This window comes from Talpa occidentalis, unplaced genomic scaffold (assembly GCF_014898055.3).
Source record: "Talpa occidentalis isolate TD23 unplaced genomic scaffold, MPIMG_talOcc4v2.1 talOcc4.3, whole genome shotgun sequence".
Lineage (NCBI taxonomy): Eukaryota > Metazoa > Chordata > Mammalia > Eulipotyphla > Talpidae > Talpa > Talpa occidentalis.
Window position 1 is genome coordinate 148,436,893 of NW_023603184.1, and position 24,415 is coordinate 148,461,307.

A 24,415-nucleotide genomic window follows, 5' to 3' on the forward strand; every position below is an offset into this window, starting at 1 on the left:
CTGACTTCTGTGCCTCACAAGGGGCCATAGTTCCTGGCACTGCCAGAGCTTGTCAGAAATGAACATTTCTGTTTCTGGTGGAAGGGATGGAATGCCAAAGATCTTGGAGGCCACGAGAAAGTGGTGGCCGGGGTATCAGTTTCCAGGGGTCTTGGTAAGTCCCTGGGTAGGGGACTTAAAACAACAGAAATTTATTCTCTCCTGGCTCTGGAGGCCGGAAGTCCAACATCAAGGTGAGGTCAGGGCCATGGGGGCTTTTGAGAAGAAGCCAATTTGCCCAATAACCTCTGGTGGCCCCAGGTGTTGCTTTGCTTCTGGCAGCATCGCGCCAGTTCTCTCAGGCCCCTGCCTTCTCCCTGAGTCTCTCCATATCTTTTCCTCTTAAAAGGAAGCCAGTCGGGGGACCAGCTGCTGCTGCTGGTCATTGCTCCTTGAGGAGCTGTCAGGGCCTGCAGTTTGGCCCTGAGTGGGGAGAGGGTCACCTGCCACCATTGGTTCATCTGTCACAGGTCTTGAGGCAGATCCTGGAAGTGTCTGTCATCACCAACACCCCTGTACCCCAAATGCAGCTCCATACCATTTTCACAGAACTGCATGTTCAGGTGAGGCCAGGCTGGGCTGGGCATGGCAGTCTCAGGGTGGGTCAGCAGGAAGCTGGCTGTGGGAGGGGTCATGGTGGGCCAGGGCAAAGGGGGAGCCAGAAGGAGCTGGAGGCCCTGTGCCAGCTGTATCCTCTGGGGCCTGAAGCCGTGGTTCCCGTGTGTGCAGCCAGGGCACGGTCAGGCGGGCATCCTCTGCCTGGCTCCGATCTCATGCACCCGCCCTGCTCACCCCTCTCCCCAGGTGTGTGCCAAGGCCCCTGCCCAGCAGCAGTATAGCAGCCAAAACCTGACAGAAATCGTCCACTGCTTCATAGCCCTGGGTGAGGTGCCCTCAAGGCTGCTGGGAGCCCGCGGGGCCTCACCCCCTGGCACGGGCCCGGCTGCTTCCCCAGCTGCTCTGGCGCGTGCGGCGGGCACACTAAAGCTGACCTTCCCCCTGCAGCCCGCTCCTACCCCAAGGAGCTGATGAAGTTCTTCCTCAGCCAGATGGAGATGAGCAAGGAGGCTGTCCGCGTGGGGACCTTGACCCTGATCAGGGCGGTGGTGAGCGCAGAAGGTGAGCAAGGGCACACGGCAGGCTGGCTCGCGGGGAGGCGGCTCTGGACCCACGACATCTCCTCTTTGACAGACACCACTGCAGGGCCAAGGAGTCCGGCTCTCAACCTTGAACTTCCCCAGCCTTGTGCCCCACCCTCACCGCGTCAGCCCTACCTTAAAGCCTGAACCCCAGCTTCTACTTGAGTCTGAATTTCAAACTGTTCATCTGCATCCTACCTCTAACCCCCCAAGGCTCAGGCCTGCATACACAATGCAGGTAGAACCCTAGTCCCACCCACCCAAGCTTTGTCTAAACCCCTGATTCTAAATCTCTAAGTCCAAAGTCTAGACCAGGTCTTGCTATCAAGGCAAATGATGACCAAGGAAGGCACTAGCTCAGGCGGTGCTCATGGCGCCCCCTGCCTGCAGCGTGCTGCCTTGCAGGCCCGTGGCTGGGTGAGGAGAGCTTGGCCCACCCTGCACTGTCCTTCAGCTGGGCGCCCTGGTGCGGTGCAGAGTCTGGCAGCCGTAGATGAAGGACCATCTACATTAAACTCCACCTTCAAGTGCAATACTTAAACAAATGCAAATTCAGGCAGCAGTGAGATCCTGTTACCGGCCTGATGGGCAGAGGCGATAAAGCTAACGGTAGGGCCGACTTAGCCATCTTGCTGTAAAACGGCAGAGTATAAATACTTTCGACTTTGCAGGTCCCGCAGCGTCTGCGACAGCTCCCGGGGCCTGCCACAGTGGAGCGAAAGGAATCATGAAAGGCACAGTCCAGTGTCCCAGTAATGCTTTATTTACATGAACAGGTTTTGGGTTGGATTTAGGCTGCAGGCTGTTTGTTGCTAATGGTTGCCAGGTCTAGACTGACGGGGAACCAGCTCCTTCTCCATCATCGGTGGGGGTTTGGCTGAGAAATCTTTCTGGGTGCTCAGTTGGACAGTGACCCAAACCCAGCCCAACCATCCAACTTGTCAGTTGTCTGCAGGAAGTAATTGTCCAAAGGTAGGTAAACAAAGACGATTGCGATGCTGTTGTGCATCAAATGAAACATTAGAAACAACAGGGAATTGGTGGAAGCGATGTCAGTATGTCAGCTACTGGAATATTCTACAGCCAGCAAGGGCGTTCTCATCTGCATTTATTCATGGAACTCTGCCCTCTCCGTGTCCTGTGTAACGAAACGCATGGGGTATGAGCATCACCGTGGCTACGTGAAAGTACTAGGTGCTTATTTGTGCACACGTGGGTTTAGGACACACCCAAACTGTTGAAAGTGGCAATCGTTTATTTTAACATTGTAGTGAGCAAATACCATTTTTATGATCTGAAAAATGCTACCACTTGGGAGATAAAACTTAAATTGTGATGTTTTCCCCTGTGCCCGCTTTCCCACCACCCGTGCCTCATCCTCATTTCCTCTCTGCCGCCAGCTTTGACTTCTGGTAACATCTAGCCCTGAGCACAGCATCATCCTAAGCGCCTCAGTCTAACTGCACCCATAATGGACCTCTCCAGAACCTTCTCTTGGCTCTTTGCCCTAATCTTCCTCCTTCACCGGGTGCCTGGTCACTGGCTCCACAGCTACCAAACAGGGGGCACTACCTGTGAGACAGGGCTGTTAGCTCACAGCTGCTCGTATCTGCTCTCAGGGAGGTACTTTTATTGTCTGCAGTGTACAGGTAGGGACACTGAGGCCCAGCGGGGCTAGGAATCCACCCCTGGTCACACAGCTGGACTGTGGTGGAGCCGGGGTTGAATGCAGGTGGCCTGGATCCCAGGATCTCACAGCTGTGCCCTGCAGCTTTGCGTGTCTGGCGCAGTGACCCCAGCTGAAGTGGAGACCCACATTTCAGGAGCGTCCAACGGGGTTCAGAAGAGACGCACAGCGCAAAGGCCAAAGGAGCAAGGCTTAAACACGAGGCCCCACCCCCACTCAGGGGCCTCGGTGTGGGTGGGGGGTGCAGGGGTGAGGTGGTGGGGGCTGAGAGGGTGCTGCTGCGCGTCAGCTGAGGGCGCTTCTCAGGGAAGTGTGTAGTGGCGCGTTGGAGGCCTGACAGGGACAGCCACCGCGGGAGGGGGAGCCGGGACTGCCCAGAGGGCAGGGGCTTATTTGTGCACCTCCCTCTGCTCCGGCAGAACCCTGAGTCCGCGCCCGGCTCTGCCTCTCCTCGCTGCCCAGTGCTGAGGCCGGTGGCCCTTCAGGCTGGGTTTCCTCTTTCAGAACCCAGGATGAACATCAGGACCATCTACTTGGCCATCCGGGTGGTCAAGAACACCCTCTCTGACACCCGGTCCAAGGTACCAGGGCCGAGGCCGCGAGGGGTGCCCTGGGGTGCCATTGGGGAAGCACAGGGGTGTTGGGGAACCCTCCCAGCACCCCCATCTTGCCCTGAGGGTGGAGCCCCCCCACTCCCCGTCCCCACCGCGAGACCCTGAGGAAGACACCCTCCACCCCCCAACACAGCGAGCACCACAGGGTCCCTGCAGCCACCCTGGGTGTGGTTGTGACTCTGGGCTGGCCCTGGGGGCTGTAGTTGGGCCATGGGGGTGAGAGGGCCGGATATTCAGGCAGAGCTGCCCTCAAGACCTAGAAGGCTGTCAGGGATGAGGGCTCCCCTTGTTTTCTGTCACCCCACCTAGTGTCTTACCCCATCCTGGTAAGAGTCCAGTATCTCCCGCAGGGCTGCTGGGGACAGCTCAGCTACACAGACGGGACGTGCTCTGTGTCACTGACGGACTCTGATGAGGCTCCTGGGTGGGTGGGTGGGCATGTTGCTGAGGGGCTTCCTAGATGAGACATGGGGTGGTGCACAGAGTGGGCAGTAGCCAGGTGTCCCCTAAACACCTTGCATCCCAGAGCACCCCAATTCCTAGCTGTCTCATGTCACAGAGTGGAGTGTTAATTCCAGGTCCCACCCAGGGCCTGGCAGCCTGCCCAGCACGGCCCTCCTTGTCCACTTAGGTGAGGATGGCCATACTCCGCATCATTGGCCAGCTGGCGCTGTCTGGCTTCCAGGACAGGATCAAAGGCTGGGGCCTGAAGTATGTGTCCATGCAGCTGACCCAGTCCACCTACAAGCTGGTGAGTGGCCCTGATAGCAGACCCCCGGCAGCTGGACTTGGGAAGTGGTTTCCAAAGCATTGAGAGGGGATGGTTCTTAGAGCTCCGTGCTTGAACCTGCATGTGAGTACACCAGGAGAGCAGTTGCTTGCCGTGTACATGCCCAGGACACAGTTACCTGCAGTGTACATGCCCAGGACACCAGTTACCTGCCGCGTACATGCCCAGGACACCCGTACCCAGACATGGTGAGCTGCAGGCAGGAGCAAGCAGACACAGAAACCCACGCACAGCTCTGAGCATTGGAGACCCAGAATCTGGGTGTCCAGCCCCATGGGCAGTGAGGAGACCACACCCAAGATCCCAGTGAGCCCCTTGCCAGCCCCCGAGTGGGGACTCCTCAACTCTGTCTTCCAGACAAATCGTCGGGAGAGTTTCTGTCAGAGGGACTTGGAGGAGAAGATGGTCCACAAAGTCACCATGGACACCGTGAGGGTCATCACCTCCTCTGGCAGTGGGGTGACCAGCGTGAGTGAGCCCCACCCACCTGCCCACTGGCTGGCATGCTGGAGCTGACGGCTCATGTCTGTACTCACGGGGGGCGTGGTACACACCCAGCATTCTGCACCAGTGCTTCCCCCTACAACCTGTTCCCACTACCTGGGATAGCTGGGGGCTGAGTCCTCCAGTCACCTGAGCTCTGAGCCTTTGCAATAAGGTTGCAGAGCTGAGTCCTTAACGGGCACTTAGCACCTGAGATGCTGGGGTGTAGTAGGCCTCAATATCCATTGACTTATTGCCTTAGATGTGTCCATTACCTTGAAAGCCCTTCAGTCCAGGTGTGTGTCCAAAAAGGAATTATTTCAATGTTTTAATTTCATAATCAGTGAATTCCTACTCTGTGAAAGACATGGAGGCATATACTGGAAGGGCTTAGTGTAACCCCAAGTAGTTCACAGGCTTTCGGGGAAATGAATGTGTCCAGTTTTAGTTGCCGCAACACATGACACAGCAATAAGATAGGAAAAATTTACTGCGACCACAGGAGGTGGGGTCATTGTCCATTAAGGGGGGCCTGGGCTAGAGGGTCCCCAAGCAGCAGCAGCTTGTCTTAATCATGGACACACTGAGAATAGCAGCTACACTCAACTCCTGCATCTGACGGGTACCGTTCCAGGATGACAACAGGTAGCGTGTCATTCAATTAGCCCAACAATCCCTGAGGTAGGGTCTCTTACTGTTACCCTGCTTTTGTAGACAAGGAAACCCAGGCTCAAGGGGACTCATTCATTTACTCAAGAGCAGGAGCTGATAAACGGTGCATCTGGGATTGAAGTGCCTTTGTCTCTGGGGGAACCGAGTGGCAGGGAGTCTAGTCCTGGTGGCTAGAAAAGTTCCAGCACCTGCACATGTTTGTTGGAACACAGGAGCCTCTCCCAAACTCCTAGGGGTGAGGGTGGAACTAAAGGGGGCAGGATTAGCTGGGGTGTTCAGTGATAGTCCAAGGACAGGGGATGGGGGGTGACTTGGAAGAGCATTGGGATTGTCGGCCATCTCCAGAGAGCAGAGCCAGGGGGAGGCGCACACAGCTTGATGGATATCCAAGCACGGCCTGTTGCAGCCCAGGGGCGAGCACCCAACGCCTGCGAGGGTGTCTGCGGGAAAAGCAGCAGGCGCTGGTGCAGCCATCTTGGGGTGTCATGTCTTCTTCAGGGAAACCTCAGTTTGCTCTAAGCCCTTTCACCTGGTAGGATGACTCCCTTCCCTGCCAGGTTATGGGGCTGACTTCCTTTACAGCTGATGGCCTTTCACCACGTGGTCAAAATACCTTCACAGCCGCATCTAGATCAGTGTGTGCTTGAAGGCCGGGTTCCCTCGCCCAGCCAAGCTGACACACAAACAGTGCAACCGTTGGCCAGCCCGGCTGGTCACCTGCCAGTGTCCACCCCTAGGGATGGGGGCCAGGGGCAGGCACTGAGTCCAGGAGACGTGATGATGTGTGTGGGTGAAGCCAGCAGAGACTTGGGTTGGGTGGCAGGACTAGCTACTCCCTTGGCTGTATCCTCTGGGTGTCCTTGGGTGGTCCTGACAGGCAGGGCTTTCGGGGCTAGGGCCATGGGTGGGTCGAGCTTGGTCTGGAGGAATCAGGGAGGCCGACACCTGAGGGGGAGGCTAATCCTGTCCCCCACATCCCAGGACTTTTGGGTGAGGCTCCTGTGCTACATCATGGAGACAGATTACACAGAGGCATTGACCCCCATCTGCATCAGCCTCACAAACCTGGCGGAGCGCCAGCTCCACAGCAAGGACGCGGAGGACCCCGCGCCCGGCAGGAGCAGACAGGGTGGGCCGCAGCCCTGCGGAGGCTCTCTGGGCTGGGCAGGTGGGCGGCCCGTTCCCCCTCCCTTCCCTTCTCGGGGGGTGTCCTGGGGAGCAGCCAGGACCCAGGCCACCCTTGCCACATCTGAGGAGGGGTTAAAATCCTGCAAGTGCCTCCTGGCAGCTGGGTCCTTGTGTCCCCACTGCTGGCTCGAACCCCCAGTCTGGATCCCGGCCTGCCGGGGACGTGGCCGGCCTCTGGCCAGGCACGACCTTCCGGGCCCCTGGGAGGTAGCTGGTGGAGCGGTGGAGGTGCCGCCCAGTCCTCTGTAAACCACCCCACCGGGGTCCCTCAGGAGTGACTAAGCCTCCTTTGGGGTGACAGCGCTGTTTCAAGGGGGCTGCCTCGCGGGCCTGGGGCTGCGTGGGCCGTCAGGGCTGGCGCTGGAGGCACCTGCAGGGTCCAGGACGGCAAAGGCCGACCTGCTCTCTGCGTTTGAGCAGCCAGCTGGGCCCCGGGTCTGCCTCATGCCCTACCCCAGCGCGGGACAGAGGCCTCTCCCGCCCATCCCCGGTGCCCTCCCCAGCTTCTCGGCAGCCCCGGCCATTCCTTGCTCACCGGTCCAAGTACGGTGGGTTTACCTGTCCCCCAGAGCCTGTAGGGTGGGGGGGAGAGGGAGGGAGACGGGAGAGCGCAGGCACAGGCGAGGGAGGTGGGCGTGCGTGTAACACCGTCCTCTCAACACAGCCAAGGGTCCCAGTGGGGCACAAACATTGCCTGGCGGGGCCTGGTGCCCCTGCAAGTTGGGCGTGCCCTGAAATCAGCACCCTCGAGGCCCCAGCCCATAACACGGCCCCCCCCCACCCCCAGGGAAGGTCAGGAAGAGGGGTTCTTCCTGGAGGATCCCTGTGTGCACCCACTCTCCACGGGGCGATGGGGGGTGGTGCTGGGGAAGCCCCTTCCAGGTCACAGCCTCTCTTGGGGCGGGTCCTGGCACGGGGCGGGGGCAGCTCGGGAGGTGGCATCTCCTTCTTCCCCAGTGGACCTGCCTGCGCCGCAGAAGCTGCTGGCCCGTCTGCTGGTGAGTGCCCACCTGGGCAGTGCCCCTCCCTGGCAAGACGACAGCAGGGCCTCTCCCTTGCACTCCTGATCCCCAGAGTCCCCGGAGCAAGGGGGGAGCAGGACACTGGTAGCACAGAGCTTTTTGTGTCCCTCTGGGGCGGATGCAGCAGGGGCAGTGTGCTCAGACGCCCGGGGACCTGGCGAGGACCTGCTCCCAGGTTCCTCTGCTCCGCATTTGGGAGACCCCCGAGCATCCCCAAGACACCAATGGCCTGCCTGCCCCACAGGTGGCTCAGTGCCCTGCCCCAACCTCCTTGAGTTGACCCTGGGTCTAAATCCGTGCTCCACAGAAAAGTGGGGGGCCCAAGGTCTTACCCCTAGTCTTACCTCCTCCCCTCTGGAACGTCCTCTACGGTGACGCTCTCCAACCCTGGAGTCTTCAGAGCTCTGTTTGAAAACCACCCACCTTGTCCCTTTATAAGAAAAGACAAGGCCCCAAGTTGGGGAGTGAGGTGCCCAGGCTGCCCAGCCCCAGGCACAGCCCCACTGGAGTCTGGGTGCCCACCAGGTGTTGATGTCATCCCCCTACAAGGGGGAGGGCCGAGGGATAGCCATGCTGAACCTCCTGAGGACCCTAAGTCAGAGCATCGCGCCCTCCATGGCCGACATGTGGGAGCTGGAGATCCCGCTGCTGGTCAAGTACCTGGAAGGTGAGGTCCGAGGGGTACACCCCGAGTTAGCTCTCCACTCGGGGAGGTGCTGGAGTACTTATTCCATGACTTGAGCAAAAGGAGCTGAGGCTCAAGTGGACCCCCAGACTATTCTGGGAAGTAGGGGGTGGGCAGAATGCAGTGCACATCCGGCCAGCCCAGGGGAGGACTCGGACGCCAGGCTCAGGGGGCTGACCCAGCGGGAGCAGCAAAAAGATGTGGCCTTTCTTTCTGCAGAACATACTGAGTTCACCTGGAATCAGAAGACCTGGGAGGACAAGCTGATTCAGGTAAAGGGGTGATCCAGCTTGCTGGGGCCAGGGTGAAAGGAAAGGGTCGTGGGAGGGTGCTCACTAGGTTGGATTGTGGGGTTTAGGATCCCCTAGCGGACCTGTTCTCATTCCATCAGAGAAGAACTGGGGCATGTCAGGCATGTCTGGGGATATTCAGCAGGGGGCAAGAAAGCCTTCCACTCTGGGGAGCCAAGTGACACCCCTGCCACCAGCCCCCAAATTATAGCCATTTCTCATACCCACAGGCCCATACAGCATTAGCGCTGGGTTGCAGCTTTATGGGTTGAGTGGTCTAGTGATTACAGAAGGGGACTGGAGAGGCTGGGTCACTACTCCAGGTCACTCAGCTCTCCCGGAGTCCGGTGAGACCAGGGCTGGAGACCCTTGGTACTAGCCACCAACATGTGCCTCCCCAGTTTCTGAGAAACTCCCTCAAGAGGACCCGGGGTTCCAACTGGAGCCTGCGTCTGAGCAAAGAGCTGAACAACCAGATCGAGAGCTTTGACAGCCCCTCCCTGGAAAAGGTTGGTTCCCACAGAGGCAGGGTTGTTCAGTGGGTCAGTTCCGACTGGGAGGGGGCTCTGGGGACAGCGAGTGGAAACCAACGGCACCAGTGGCTGTCCACGGCATCCGGGGAGGAGAGGTGTGTGGTCTGGAACAGTGGATTTTCATTTTTTTAGTTTTATTGATGCTGGAGAATCTCTCCTGCAGCCATCAATTTCCCATCCTTCTCATCCACTGTCCTCTCCCAGATGACTTTGTAGGATGAGCAAGACAGCGGCCATTTTAGGGAGGGCACAGCTGGGTTTCATTTCTGTGTAGAAACCACAGAGACCACAGAAAACGGGGAAAACAGAACTTAACGAAACTCAGGCAGATCAACCAATCAGAAGTGGACCCGGTGCTGATTGTGAAAAGTCCACACATCCTGACAACTAGCTATAAAGAAAGCCTTGTGCCCTGCATCGGGGTCCCTCCCTCAACCTGGTGAGACTGCTGTGTCAGTATCCAGGCAGAGTCGGGCCCTAGCTTAAGCTAGCAATAAAGCCTTTTTGCTCTTGCATCTCTGGCTCCGTGTGGTCTGTGGGAACCCCGGACAGAGTTGAGGCGCCAACTCCTAACATTTTGGGGGCTGTCCAGGATCCTCAAGTACTACAAGAGGTGGCCAGAGAAAGGCTTAGGCCGGAGGAGGACATCTGATTCCTGATATATGAGTTTCCTGTGTAGGGCGGACGCGCCAGACGACTAGGAATTGAGCTTCCTGTGTCGGGTGGACGCGCCAGACGACCAGGGGCATGGGGTTTGGAGAGACGTCTCAAACCCGGGATGGCCGATGCCCAGAGAAGTTCAGATTTTTCTGGGGTGTGCGAGGCCTTCGGGCTCCAACGCGTATTCTGGAGCCAGTCCCGAGGCACAGGTCGGGACGGAAGACAAATTTGAAAAACAATCACTGTCCTCTCCGGTAAGCCTGAGGGCCTGTTTTTGTTATCTGTGGTCTTTGGGAACTCCGGATGGAGTTGAGGTGCCAACTCCTAACAACTTCATAGCAGAACCCAACAGGCAAGGCCTGCGATGTCTGAACTGGTTTCGGTAGACAGTGAAAATCATAAGGATGACGCTGAACCACAGAAGGTTGAAAAAGAGGTTGCTGGGTTCTAGTTCAGCAGTAAGGAAGATAAAACCTGGGGATGGGGCGTGAGTGGAAATAAAAGAATGGGCTTCAGAGTTGGGCTCCCAGCTGTCTCCACTCCCATCTGATAGGCTGCTGTCTGTAGATACGCCTGACTCATCCAGATCTGGCTCATGACCACATGTGTATATTTCATCTTAAAAGGTCTTTGCAAAACCATAAACCTTGTTGGAAGAAACCAGAGAAGGTCTCAATCAAAAGGAAGCAGCCCATGTTCATGGATTCTGGGCTGGTACAAGATGACCACACATCCCAAATTTATCTACAAATTCGATTTACAGATATTTAGCAATCTCTGCTACCGTAGTCTCAGTTGGCTCTTTGGGGTAGAGATCGACAATCAGAGTAGGCGTTTCCTCAAGATCATTACCACTCGGGCAATGTACTTCAACCCCACAATGAGATAAACAAATGAGATTATGCCAAATTAAAAAGCTCTGCACAATGAAAGAAACTATCATTAAAATAAAAAAGACACACTTCTGAGTGGGAGAAAAATTTTGTACATGATACATCTGACCAGGGGCTGATACCCAAGTTCTACAAAAAACCAACTCTGCCCAAAGAAATCAATTGACTCAATAGAAAATGAACTGAAGGACTAAATAGATGCTTCTCCAAAGAAGATATACAGATGGCCAATAGGTACATGAAAAAATTCTCATCCTCTCTTATCAAGGAAATGTAAATCAAAACCACACTGAGGTGCCTCATCCTACTTGTGCGAAAGGTCCATCTCCAAAGGACCAGAAATAAGTGTCGGCAAAAGTATGGAGAAAAGAAATCTCAGACACTTTTGGTGGGGTGTAGACTGGCTCAGTCAGTACAGAAAACAGTATGGAGTTTTCTCAAAACATTAAAAATAGAGTTACCATATGGTGGACCCAGCAATTCCACTCCTAGATCTCTACCCAAGAAATACAAAACCACTTATTCAAAGGACTATATGAACTCCTGTTTATTGCAGCATTATTTATAATAACCAAGCTATTGGAAACAAACCAAGTGCCCAGGGACAGATGAGTGGATCAAGAAGATATGGCATATATACATGATGGAATACTACTCAGCTGTAAAAATAAATGAGACAACTTGGATGGACCTGGAAAGGATTATGCTAAGCAAAATAAGTCAGAAAGAGACAGATTATTTCACTCATGTATGGAATATAAAAACAAAGACAGGGCCTCCCCTGGTGGTGCAGGTGGTTGAGTGCAGCACTATGAAGCTGTCCGCAGCCTCTGCAGCGCCAGTTCGATCCCTGCTGGCCGGCAAAGGTTCTACATGGCGCGGCAGGCAGACCTCTCTTGTCTTGCCCGCTGCTCCCCTCAGCAGTGTACTTCGGTCGATCTGCCTGTTCTGTTCCCTGCTCTGTCTCTGGTGAATCCTTTCACCCTCCCGTGCCTCTGAACTCTACCCGGTTCTTATATAAATAAATAAATAAATCTTTTAAAAAAACAAAGACAAAGCCATATAAAAACAAACCAAACCAAATCCTTGAAATCTGATTGAGGTGCTGAGGCCCCCAGAACAAGAGGGTGGAGCAGATGGGAGCAAAAAGGGGAGGGGGCCCAATGGACTATGATGGAGGATTATTGGGGCTTTGGTGGTGAAAGTGGTGTGATAACATACATTTGTGTTATACCCTGGAGATATATGTATATGTATATATACAATGTACATCCACGTTTCTCAATAAACACAATTAAAAAAATAAAGATTTTCCCTCTTAAAATTAATAGACATTTGTACATAAATGTTCACAGCATCATTATTCATATAATTAAAATGTGGAAACAACCCAAATGTTCATTGGTGGATGAATGGCTGAACAAAATGTGGTATATCCACACTGAGGAATAGTACTCAGCCATACAAAGGAATATTTGACAACACTATGCTAAGGGAAATACCCCCGCTGCAAGAGAACACGCAGACTCTAAGGGTCCATTTATCGGAAATGTGCATAATAGACAAAATACAAAGAGATGGAAAGCAGATTAGTGGCTGGCAGGACTGAGGGAATATGGAGGAACTGGCAGTGGGCATGAGGTATCTTTTGTTAAAGTGATAAAAATATTCTAAATATTCTAAAGTTAGAGTGTGATAATGGCTGTACAATTATAAATATACCACTGAATCTGTAAACTTTAAAAGAGTTAATTTTATGGAATGTGAATTTTATCTCACTTTAAAGATTTTTTTTTTTTTTAAGGGCTTTATGGATAGGGCCTCCCCGGTGGCGCAGCGGTTGAGCGCTGGGTTGCGAAGCTGCCCGTAGCCTCTGCTGCGCCAGTTCAATCCCCGGCTGCTCCCCGGCCACCGGAGGAGGGTCCCGCATGGCGCACAGATCTCTCCTGCCGCCCGCTGCTCCCCTCAGCAGTGTACTTCATCAGTCCACCTGTTCTGCTCCCCGCTCTGGCTCTGGTGAATTCTGTCACCCTCCTGCGCTTCTGACTATACCCAGTGCTTGTATGTATAAATAAATAAGTAAATCTTTAAAAAAAATAAAATAAAATAAAGGGCTTTATGGATATCAACTAAAAATTGTGCTTGTTCAAATATATACCTATTATAGATGAGTATGCAAAATAAGCAGGTATCATCTATAACTAAACACTGGAGGACAGAAATCTTGTCAGATGTCAATTTAAGGTCAGTTGTCCACTTGCATATATCTGCTTAGTGTTTATTTACTAAGCACACAGTTCAACCATATTGCAATAACTCTCTTAAAGGAAAGGAAATAGGTGAAAGGATTTTATTGACTCAGGCAACTTAAAAAGGCACAAGTGGATACAGCAAGTTAAGAAACTTCACTGAGCACCTCCCAGGTGTGTATCCTTCGGGTGGGCAATCTATAAACCTAGGAGACAGTTTCCTTCCAAAATTAATGTGAAAATCTCATTATCTTTCCTACATACGTAAATAGAACAAAAATATGAACCACCGAAAAATGATCCTACTCAAGGTAGCAATATAATGTAAAATATATAATCCCCAAATACTGAATACGTGAGCTACGTGGAACCAACGTGAAGAACAAAAAATTACAAGGCAGAGAAACTGAAAGCAGCCCTGGTCAGACAGACTCCTCCCGTCCTTGGTTGGAAAGTCTCATTGTTACAATCCTGTCCCTTTTTCTCAAATTAATCTGCAATGCGATACGCTCCATTTTCAAATTCCAAAAGAAGATTTTGGTGGAAATAGAACAATTTTATGGAATTTGCTAAGGTTGTTTCCAAGTTCGTCCGAACTAGTAAATGTAAGAGATGGGCTAAGAGTGTCATGAAAACCCAGCACCTTAAGGAAGGATTTGCTCTCACCGCACAGGTTGCAGACGTAAGTGTAAAAATGACGTGAAATCATGGAACAACAGAAATATTGTTGACTATTTTTAGAATCTTAATATGAAAGAAGGCTTTGAATGCATACAAAGAAGTCAACATGAAAGAATGAAAATGAGAAATTTCTGGGTGATAAAACATAAATCAAATCAAAAGACAAGCGAGATATTGGGGAATGTACCACTAAGAGTGATTTACTTGTCAAATTACGTCATATGTGATCGCTAAGAAGAGAACCTCGACTATCCTGGAGTTCAGCGCCGGCCGCCACTTCCTGCCACCTCCTCTCTGCATGTAATAGTCGTCAGACCCGGGATTTCTCAGGCATGAAGACCTGAAACGTATCTAGAGTTACAAGGCAGGGGTACTTCAGTGAAAAGTAACTTCCATACAATAAGCAGATTGGCTTCATAGAGTCGCGTGGGTTATTTGGATACGTGCTTGTTCTTGCTGTTTTTCTGAATGAACACGGAAAGTTCCTACAAATCAAAAAAATAGGAAAACAACCCACAGAAAACAGACTACAGACAGCGGTGAAATAGGGCTCACGGGACTATGCAACGGCCAGCCTGTCTGTGGGCTGATACGAGGCGAGCCAGGACTCGGTGTCCTGCCCCTGGACTTGTCAGCGGGGTGCAGATTGCTTCAGCTTGCACAGGAGGGGAGGTGGAGGCCACTCTGTCCAGGCCTGCCCTCGCGCATTCCAGGCCACTGGAACCTGAATGTTTATTTTGAAGACTATCCAAAGTGCACAGGTCTGACGCGGCTTCTGACATTCGGGACGGCTGAGGGCGCCGCACTGTGGCAGCCCTGCAGGGCAGGCAGGAGGCCTGAAGCTCCCTCTGTCCCTCCCCCTCTCCAGGGCTTCCTGTACCGGGCCTTGGGCTTCACCTTGGCCACCGGCCTGGAGGCCGACAAGGTGGAGGTGCTGCTGCTGGAGCTGCTGTACAAGACCGACTACGGCAATGACTTTGACCGGGAGGTGAGGGTGCCACAGCTCTCTCCGCTCTGCCCGTGCCCTCGGGACCCTCAGGTCCTGGCACGGATATGTTGCACGCGTGTGTGAGTGTAAATGCCTGTGTGTACCAGTGCATTTGATGCAGGTGTGTATGCATGTGCATGCACATACCTGTGCACACACAAATGTGCAGGCACACACGTGCCCAGCACACACACACACACGTGTTTAGAGTAAATGTGTGTGTGTGCATGCATGTGTGCACATACGGATGTGTGTGCCCGTGCATGCATGCATGCCCACATGTAGCTGTGTGTGCGTGAGAGTGTGCATGTGTGTATGTGTGCATGTGTACAGAGGGTCCCTCTGCTGCCCTCCTGCTCTTGACCTGGTCCTCACAGGGCGTGATTCAGTGCTTCGGCCTGTGTGCCCGGGGCCAGGTGAAGACGGTTCTGAAAGTGCTGCACGACTTCGAGGAGAGGATCCAGGAGTCAGAGCAGTCCTGGCAGATTGGCGCTTGGCGGGTAGGGGCCCTTGCTCCGTGGCCGGGTCCCCAGGGCCTCTCAGGACAGAACTCCCAGCACCCCAGCAGGCTCCATGCCAGATCTGTATCTCCAGCCACCAAGTGACACAGCTGGAGGCTCCTGCTGGCAGAGCTGTTGCTGGTGGACAATCGACAGCACAGAGTGGGCCTTTTCAGGGCCTAGATATTACTGGCGAAGGGGTTCCAGCCCCTTGCTACTCACAGTGGGCTCCTGAGACTAGTTGCGGGGTGCTGTTGGTGGTGGGGGGAACGCAGAGTCCCAGGCCTCCCTTGGCTCCCCTGGATCTGAAGAAATTGCTCAGGTTTTCTGCAGGTGGGAGCTCTGCTGATGGGGGTGCAGCCCTACTAATGGGAGCACACCCTGTTCTGCAGACAGCAGCGCTCCAGAGGGCCCCTCCCTGCCACCACCTGAAGTCACTGAGGCCTCAGGCATTGGCTTTGACCTCCAACTCTTTCCCTGGGGGCCTGGCAGTTTGGTGGAGAACGAGGGCTTTCTAGATTTCTGCCCCAGCTTTTCCACAAAGTGGGATCAAAGACCTGCATTTCTACTCAAGGCCTGGCAGGGCACAAGCCCCTGCCAGCTTCCCTGGTGGGTTTGGTGGCACCTCCTCCAAGACAGCATGACCAGGGCTGTCTGTCCCCAGTGTCACCATGACTGCTGGCCCGGAGCAGGTACTGCATGAAAGGGCACGCAGGCCACCTGTCTAGTGTGTCCACGTGAGCCACTTGTTCACAACCAGTGAGGCTCGGCCTCTGTCTGCTGGGTGGACGCCTCACAGTGTCTCACCTGCCCGCTGCCTGGGGCCTGGGGAGCTCATGAGGGTGTGTCCGGCAAATGAATAAAGGAAGGAAGATTTTGGACACCCGGAAAGCTGTCTGTACACCCCTTCAGCCAACTCACAGACTCTTTTGGCTTTGTGACCAGAGCTTTCCACCGTGGGGGGCCACCCCACTCCCTCCCAGAGGGGCAAGTTTGGCCACCCCTCAGCTTGGAGCTTCTCCCCTTCTTGCTGGCTTTGCAGAAGGACCATCCCTGGAGGAGAGAGACGGTGAAGAGCGCGCTCATGGTGATGTACAGCTGTGTGGCCTCGCACTGCCTCCCACAGGTGCTCCTCGCCCACCTGGACAGCCCCATCATGGCCAAGATCATCCACCACTACTCGAGCAGCTGCCAGGTGACTCTGGGGGCCGCAGACCCACCCCCGGTGGCCAAGGGACACCCTCTCTGACCAGGTGGGTGGAGAGCCCCAGGAGCATGCAGCATTGGGGGAGCCCCAGTCTGTGGAAGTGGGGGCAGCTCCTTCCACAGATGCTGGTGGGGGGGAGCATGAGTCCCCAAAAGATCACCTCACAGGATGAGCACCTGCATCTCAACCTCACTCATTCTCTGCCCTTGCCTCTCCCCACCTCCTCTGCCCCCTGCCTGAGCCCTCCCGAAGGGGACAGGACGTGGGTGTCTTCAGGTTACCAAGCTACGGCCCAGGCCTGATCTGCACAGGGGCCGCCCCAGGCTGGAGACAGGAGGAAGTTTTATTGCAAACCTGTGGGCCAGGAGGCAGGTGGTGAACTCAAATCTGCCTCCTTGATTGAGCAAGGGAACGAGGATATGTAGGTTTGGGGGACCGAGGCTGAAAACCAAGGGGTTAAAGCTTGTTGGCTGAGAGCAAAGGAAGGTGGACTTGGTGGAAGCTCATTGGCTGGTTCAGAGACCTTCCTACGCGGGGAAGCACGAGAGGCTTTTCTTCAAATACCTGGTGTTCCGCCCTTCTGGGGAGCCCCATCTCCAGCAGCCCTCTCCTCTCCGTTTGTAGCCTCCTGGCTCCAGCAAGGTCGGTCTCCTGCGTGAGGATGAGTGTTGTGTGTCGTGGGCTGCTGGGGTCCCTCTGACTTCAGCTTCATGCAGGGAGGGGCAAAGGACTGGCTGGTTTCTTAGAACGGCAAAGAGAAAACAGAGAATAAAACAAAGCTTATTTTATCGTGACTGTTTTTTTTTTTTTAAAGATTTATTTATTTATGCATACAAGAGCTGGGGTACAGGCCAGAGGTGTGGAGGGTGAGAGGATTCTTGAGAGACAGAGTAGGGAACAGAACAGGCAGACTGACTGAAAACACTGCTGAGGGGAGCAGCGGGCGCGGCAGGAGAGGTCTGCCGTGCCATGTGGTAGCTCCCTGGCTGGCTGGGGAATCGAACTCGTGCTGCAGAGGCTGCGGAGGCTGCAGACAGCTTCATAGGTTATGTCTTCACCCCTGCGCCACCAGGGAGGCCTCTACTTTGACTGTTTTAAACTTTGTGGTAAGATGCACACACCATAAGTAACAAAAAAGGCAAAAGCGATTCTATCTCAATAACGAATTCTGCTGGCTGGCGGCGCCGGGAGCTTGGATTTCTTGGCCAGTGATGGTGCCTGCTGACATGGGGAGGGGCGTGGGGAGACGTCAAGGTCCTTGGGGTGCCAGGTCCTGGCCTGCACCCCTGCCATGTGGCTGAAGGATGGAATAAGGCTGCCGTCTCAGAGCCCTGACTCTGGCAGGAATGGGGCTGTGACTAGGGTTTTTGGGGTTCGCTCACAGCATGCTCCTTCCCCACTCTGCCCGGGCACAGGACATCTGCCTCAAAATGGCCTTCATGAAGAGTGTTGTGCAGGTCACCAATGCCATTAAGAACATCAGGGACCCTGAGGACTTCCACTTTTCCCAAAAGGCGACTCTCACGGGCATTATCATGGTAAGCAGGTTGGGGGCTTCCTCGGTCCTGAGGCGTTGGGGTCCAACTTGGTTTCCTCTGGCTGATGTCTTCAGAGTTCCTGAGGGCATTTGAGGGATGAGGGGTTCCCGCAGGCTCCGAAGCCTTCCCCGTCTCCGTTTGGCTCACCCCAGCTGCAGCCGTTGCTGTGTCTGATAATAGGGCTCAAGGCCAGGACTAGTTTGGAAGCCGAGAGCCGGGACCCCCGAGCCCTGCTGTCCCCGGCGTGGCCGGCTTCTCCTTAGGTGGGATCAGTGGGTAGGGATCCCCTGCAGGCAGGACTTAAAGCCATTTTTGCCTGGAACAAGGTGAGACCGAGAGCGCACCAGCTGCCCAAAGCCGAGACGCTTCCCAGGGCTCACGGGCCTGCGGGGCAGCCACAGTCCTTCAACCCCAGGCCTCCAGGTGCCTGGGCCCCTGGAAGCTGTGGTAGCCGTCCTGAGGGACGAGAGCTTGGGGGCAACGGGAGGAAGGTTTTCTGGAAGAAAGCCAGCCTGCATTCGGCTCCAGCTCCGAGCCAGGACCCGTCCAAGTGATTTCACACCAGCCAGGCACGGCCCTGGGAGACAGCCCCCGCGGGAGGGCACAGCCCCGGGACAGGCAGCCAAGGACGGTAGACCTGAGAGGACCCTCCTGAATCCCACTCCTCCCATCAGATTTTGCTGCCCCCCCAAACCAAAGTCAGGTGACCTTCAGAAAAATGAAGCAACGTGGCTGTTGGAACACCCGATACGAAGTCAGCCCTCGGGGACTGGGAAGTCCTGCCACGTTACAGTCGCCATCGACCACAGGCCCCTCCCCTTGCCTGGCCAGGGCCCGGGTGCCCGGCCCTCACTGCCCTGTGTGCCCGGCAGGCGATCATCAAGGCGGAACCCATGGACACCCTGGTATCTCCCGTGCGGACCATGGCGATGGAGGCCCTGATGCACCTGAGGTGAGCTCCTGCCTGCCCTGGCACCTTCCCCGGCAGAGGCAATGTCCGAGACCACCCCCAGTGCTTCTTGGGGGGTTGTACCTCCTTTGCACCCCGACCCCACCTCTGTAGGGTCTCAGGTGGCAGCTTCTGGGGCAAAGGGCCGTCCTCAGATGTGGGTGGGGTCTGTATCTGCCAGCTCTTCTCCAGTGCGCCCAGCAACAGGCACTATTTCCTCCCTTTGGGTTGGGAGGTAAGGAGGAGGTTGGGGGGAGGTGGGTAGGGTGGGGGGGAGGTAGGTAGGGTGGGGGCGCTGTTCTTTGCTCCACACAGGAATGTTTAGAGCAAGAAATTCCTCCCAGTTGGGCTCAATGTGATCAACGTATTCATTCATTGATACGGTGTCACTCCAGTTAATGCAAAGTAGTAGAACTGGGGGTGCTTCTGGAAGAGTCCATCCACCAGCGAGGAGTGGGGAGACACTAAGTGTTTGTGTTTGAAATTTGTGCTTGAAGTGGTTGGGGCGGCTACAGGAAACTTCACTCTTGGGGCACATTCATTGTCAAGGTCCCAGCAGAACCACTGTGGCTTGGGGAGGGCACGCCAGCAGATGGTCGTGAATTTCCCCTACATCCCTTCAGGGACTCAGTGATGAGAAGATCACGTACTAATGGAGTTACAGGCTGAGGCTGAGGCTGCGCAGAGAACTGAAAAGAATATAATCTAAGGCAGGAAAAGGGGTTGCTGGCAAAGTGTGGCTGAGTCTGTATCATGCCTGGGGCATGAGCTGGCATCCTGCTTTTGACCTGGGCTTTTGACCTGGAGTTCCCTGTGGGGTGAAATATGGGATCCCTTTGAGGAGGAGGCCTTGAAAGATACAGGGGAGTGGTGTTCTCTGTTCCAGACGTACAAGCCAACCAAGCTCATTACCGCGGCCTGGTCCTGCCCCAGACCTTCACCTAACGGTCCCTGTAGCCTGACAGGGCCTATGGCACGGGGCTGTCCAATCTAATATGTGACGGGGCTTGAGAACTTGGACTCAGGGGCTAGAAAAAGAATGACAAGCCAGGCAGCCAGGTACTCCCTGGGGCTTTATTAAAACTCACAGGACCAGTCTCTACCCCAGAGCTTTGGATTTGTGAAGTCTGAGGAACTTGCATTCCTACTTAGCCCCAAGGTGCGGCTGCTACCACCTGGGCAGGAGAAAGCCCTGAGCCAGGAGTAGCCAGGAGGCAGAATCCATGGTGTGGTCAGGGAGGAGAAGGGGACGTGCCCAGAAGGAGAGGGTTCAGAGCAGGCAACCGCAGGTAGGCAAGAGACGGCCTTGTACCTTGGCTCTGTCCTTAGATCACAGACACGGTCACTGGACTTGGGTGATTAGGTGGGGCTGGGCTCCTAGGAGGGGTGTGCCTGAATCCCAGGTAAGCTGGCTTCACCCTGTTTTTTTTTTCTCTTTTAATGATTCATTTATTTATGCATAAAAGAGCTGGGGTGCAGGCCAGAGGTGCGGGGTGTAAGAGGGTTCACCAGAGACAGAGTGGGGAACAGAACAGGAGGGTCTACTGAAATCCACTGCTGAGGGTAACAGCGGGCGAGCCAGGAGAGGTCTGCTGCGCCATGTGGGTTTCTCTCTGGCCGGCCGGGGATCGAACTCGTGCTGCAGAGGCTGCGGACAGTTTCATAGGCTGCGTCTTAACCCCATGCACCACCAGGGAGGCCCTTCACCCTGGTTTTATGACATGACCTCACACCCTGGACTGGGCAGTGGGGTGGCAGGGGCTCAGCTCCCCACTGACCATGCCTCTGTCACTGCTTCTCTCCCAGCAAACTGAGGCCTTTCTACTCCACAGAGGAGAGCAGCGAGCTGACGGACATCAGCATACATTCTGTGATTTCTCTTCCGCCCCCAGCAGAGGACAATGAATCCATTAAGGTAGGTCAGACTGGTCATTTCCTGGTCAGGACGGGGAGGTTCACATCCACAAGGGCAGGGCCTTCCTGAGCCAGTCCTGAGTGATGGCAGCAGCGAAGAAGAGCAGGCTCCCTGAGCAAGTGCAAGGCAGGTGCTACCTGCTGTAACAGGTAAACCCTGAGGGCGTGCAAACAATCCATGTGCCCACTGATGAGCACTGGCTCAAGAAGAAGTGGTCTAGCTGGCTGTGGGACTCTAGTCAGCTGCTGGGAAACATCAACTGTCCCTGTTTACATCAATGCGGAGGAAACTCTGTAGTAAAGCAAGTCAGAAAGACAAATATCGGGTGTTTATAGAGTAGACAATTGGACAAAGCAAAATACTTTAAAAAGCTGGAGGCTACTGAGGTTGAGGGCGCGGGGAGGAGAGAGGGTGGGAGTGGTGGCAAAAGTGAAAAACGGCAACCAAATAAACCCTGAAATATCCAATGTTTAACAAAATGAAAGCCTGTTTCTCACTCAAGCAAAGTCCAGTTGGCAGTGGGGGTTGGGGTGGCTTCCCGCAGAGCCTCAGACCCTGGGCAGACAGAGGCGCCTTCACCTTCCATGCTTAGCTCGTGAGGTCCCTCTGGACCCCGATGTCCAGCCTGGAGAGGGGCAGGAGGCACATGGGGGCTCTAGAAGCTTTTTTCTCACCTTTCATTGACCAGGACTTAGTCACATGGCTCCACAAGGTGCAGGGGGTGCTGGGAAATGTAGTCCCAGAGTGGATGGTCCGGTCCCAGCAACTCCGTGAAAAGGAGGACACGTCTTTTGCGGACATATCTCTGCCTGCAGGTCCTGGTCCTGGACGGGGATTCAGGAGAACTAGGCTCTGGGAATGCATTTTCATTCTCTGTAACATGGGCTCCTCTTAAGAGATTGCCTGATCTGTTGCTCAAGAAGATACCTGGAAAGAACTCAGCCTGAGCACAACAAACCGGTGCAGCCCACCCTTCTCCACCCTGGTGTGCGCCCCGCGGAGTCCTGGAGGGTGACCGCGTGCCTGTCTTGGCCGCCCCGCTCTCTTCTCTCTTGGCCTAGACGCTGCATGTGAATGCCCTGCGCGCCCTGGAACAGCTGATGGGGGGGTTCATGCAGCGGCAGCTGGACCCCAAGGGGCTGCAGGACATGGTGCATGTAAGTCTCCTGGAGGGGGGTGGGAGTATGAGTTAAAAAGGGTTTTGGCTGCATGGAGTGGGCTGGAGCGCCCCCCGCCCTAGGACCCAAGCTGCACAGGGGTGCCCTGCTTTTACCTCCAGCCTGAATGAAGTCAGGCCCGACACAGAGCTGTGCGCTCTTCGTCAGCCAGATTCACAAGTCCTGATTCTTAATATTTTGCCAACTGTCTTTTTCTCTGTCCCCTCTACACACACACACACGCACGCACACACACGCGCGCACACACACCCCTTTTGAGCCCAGAAGATTTAGCTGCAGACATCAGGAACATGAACATCCTTGATATAACAACCAAAGATCACAATCAGGAAGCGGGTTGCTGATACAGTGCTGTGTCCTGCTGGAGAGTCCATCTTCAGTCTTCATTTATTTTTCCAATAACATCATTTAGAGCTGCCGTGCCCACCGGGATCTAATCTGGATGATGCCCGTATTTAGCTGTCATCTCCCTTTCGACTCTTTTAATCTAGAACAATTCCTCAGTCTTTCTTTGTCTTTCCTAACTTGGATATTTTTGAAGGGTCCTGACTATTTTTGTTTGTTTAATTTGTGCTGTTTTTTTTTTTAAGATTTATTTATTTATTCATTCATTTATTTATTTATTTACACAAGCACTGGGTACAGTCAGAAGCGCGGGAGGGCGAGAGAATTCACCAGAGCCAGAGCGGGGAGCAGAGCAGGCAGAAGGACCGAAGGACACTGCTGAGGGGAGCAGCGGGCGAGACAGGAGAGGTCTGCGCGCCATGTGGGACCCTCCTCCGGTGGCCGGGGAGCAGCCGGGGATCGAACCGGCGCTGCAGAGGCTGCAGGCAGCTTCCCAACCCAGCGCTCAACCGCTGCGCCAACGGGGAGGCGTTTGCTTTCTTATTATTGAGTTTTCAGAGGTTTTAGATATTCTGAATGCATGTCCTTTATTAGATATATGATCTGCAAAGGTTTTCTCGAAGTCTTTGATTTATCTTTTCATTAATTTTGTAGTACCTTTTGGAGAGCTGAATTTTTAAAATTAAAAATGCTGAAGTGTAATTTATCATTTTTTCTTTTATGGATCATGCTTTTGGTGTCATAGCTAAGAAATCTTGGCCAACTCCAAAGTTATAAAGATTTTCTTCTGGTTGTCTGTAGTTTCAGGTTTTATAAATTGGTCTACTCTGAGATACGTTTAGTATGTGGTGTGGGGTATAGATCACAGTATATTTAATTTTTTTTCTTTTTTGCATATGACTAGCCAATTGTTCCAGCACATTGGTTGGAACAACTATCTTTTCTCCATTGACTTACTTTTGTATCTTTGTCAGAAATCAATTGGCAGTGTATGTGCGGGTCTATTTCTGGCCATCCATTCTGCTCCACGGGTGTGTCTATCTCTTTACACCAGTGTCCTCCTGCTTTAATTACTGCCACATTGGAATAAGACTTTCAATCAGGAGCAGATAGTGTGAGCCCACTGGCACTGTTCTTGCTGCTGTATCCACGAGTATTGATATGCCTGTCCTGATTTTATTTCAGTTCAAAATACATTTTAATTTCTCACTAGGCCTCTTCTATGACTCCTGGGTTATTTAGAAATTTCTGAATATTTAGGGATTTTCCAGAGAGCTTTCTGGTTTTGAATCTAATTGGATTCCACTTTGAATCCTTTAAAAAAAGGCCAGGTTGAGTGTGCTGTCCACTTAGGGTCTGCCTTGGTGAATGCTCTGTGTGCACATGGGAAGTTTTCTGTGGGGGGCATGGCGTGGTGTTCCTAAATATCAGCGAGGCCCCACTGCTTGGCAGTGTTGCTCAAGTTTCTCTACCCTTCCTGATTTTCTGTTTTGTTTAATTTACTGAAAAAGATGCACTGAACTCCATCCCTGTGGATTTGCTTATTTTTCCTTCCAGTTCTATCAGCTCTTGCTTCAGGTAGTGCCCAGCGTGGATTTCAGGAGCTAGAATGGAGGCCCTGGAGAGCAGGGTGGGCTGTGCTCACCTGCAGCCAGCGTGCTCCCTTGCTGAAGATGTGGGGGTGCTCCCTCGCTGCTCACAGCCCCCTCTCCCTGGTGGGAGCACTGATAGTCAGACTCTGAGTGGGAGGGAGGCATCATATTCTGACCGGGGAAGGGCCGGCCCTGGATTTTCATGCCCTGTCTGTGCTCTGGCCTCTCCCCGTAGCTCCTGGAGAAGTGGATCTTGTCGGAGAAAGAGTGGGAGCGGGAGAAGGCCGTGCGCCTGCACCTCCACCTCGTGCAGCTCTACGTCCAAAGCATCGGCGTCTGCGTGAGTGGGGGGCACGGGGTCGCCACTCTGCTGCTCTAGCACCCGCAGAGAAATTCCTGTCTCTGTGCCGGAGGAGAGGGAACGTCTCTGAAATCGAGTTCTGCTCCCACCGCTCCAAGTCCCTGGGGACGAGGCAGCCTCAGCTGGGACTGGCGAGGCCTCCCCCTTCTGCCAGCCCCTGCCCCGGGGCTAGCCCTGAGCTGTCGGGGGCTGGAGGGGACAGACGGGTGTGACTTTT

The 24,415-nt window shown here is 54.1% G+C and overlaps 1 protein-coding gene across 1 annotated transcript in view; it reads left to right on the forward strand.

The window, feature by feature from the left end:
* MROH2A (maestro heat like repeat family member 2A) overlaps nucleotides 1-24,415 on the forward strand; it is a 43,713-nt gene that overhangs the window by 6,208 nt on the left and 13,090 nt on the right. Inside the window, exons 9-27 of the mRNA XM_037524256.1 lie at nucleotides 510-602; nucleotides 844-922; nucleotides 1,045-1,158; nucleotides 3,370-3,446; nucleotides 4,111-4,230; nucleotides 4,627-4,737; nucleotides 6,406-6,553; nucleotides 7,570-7,610; nucleotides 8,160-8,301; nucleotides 8,539-8,591; nucleotides 9,011-9,118; nucleotides 14,494-14,613; nucleotides 14,991-15,113; nucleotides 16,156-16,308; nucleotides 17,736-17,858; nucleotides 18,731-18,810; nucleotides 20,614-20,722; nucleotides 21,784-21,879; nucleotides 24,073-24,177. Coding sequence (XP_037380153.1) covers nucleotides 510-602; nucleotides 844-922; nucleotides 1,045-1,158; nucleotides 3,370-3,446; nucleotides 4,111-4,230; nucleotides 4,627-4,737; nucleotides 6,406-6,553; nucleotides 7,570-7,610; nucleotides 8,160-8,301; nucleotides 8,539-8,591; nucleotides 9,011-9,118; nucleotides 14,494-14,613; nucleotides 14,991-15,113; nucleotides 16,156-16,308; nucleotides 17,736-17,858; nucleotides 18,731-18,810; nucleotides 20,614-20,722; nucleotides 21,784-21,879; nucleotides 24,073-24,177 — 1,995 coding nt within the window. The remainder of the gene's footprint in view (nucleotides 1-509; nucleotides 603-843; nucleotides 923-1,044; nucleotides 1,159-3,369; nucleotides 3,447-4,110; nucleotides 4,231-4,626; nucleotides 4,738-6,405; nucleotides 6,554-7,569; nucleotides 7,611-8,159; nucleotides 8,302-8,538; nucleotides 8,592-9,010; nucleotides 9,119-14,493; nucleotides 14,614-14,990; nucleotides 15,114-16,155; nucleotides 16,309-17,735; nucleotides 17,859-18,730; nucleotides 18,811-20,613; nucleotides 20,723-21,783; nucleotides 21,880-24,072; nucleotides 24,178-24,415) is intronic.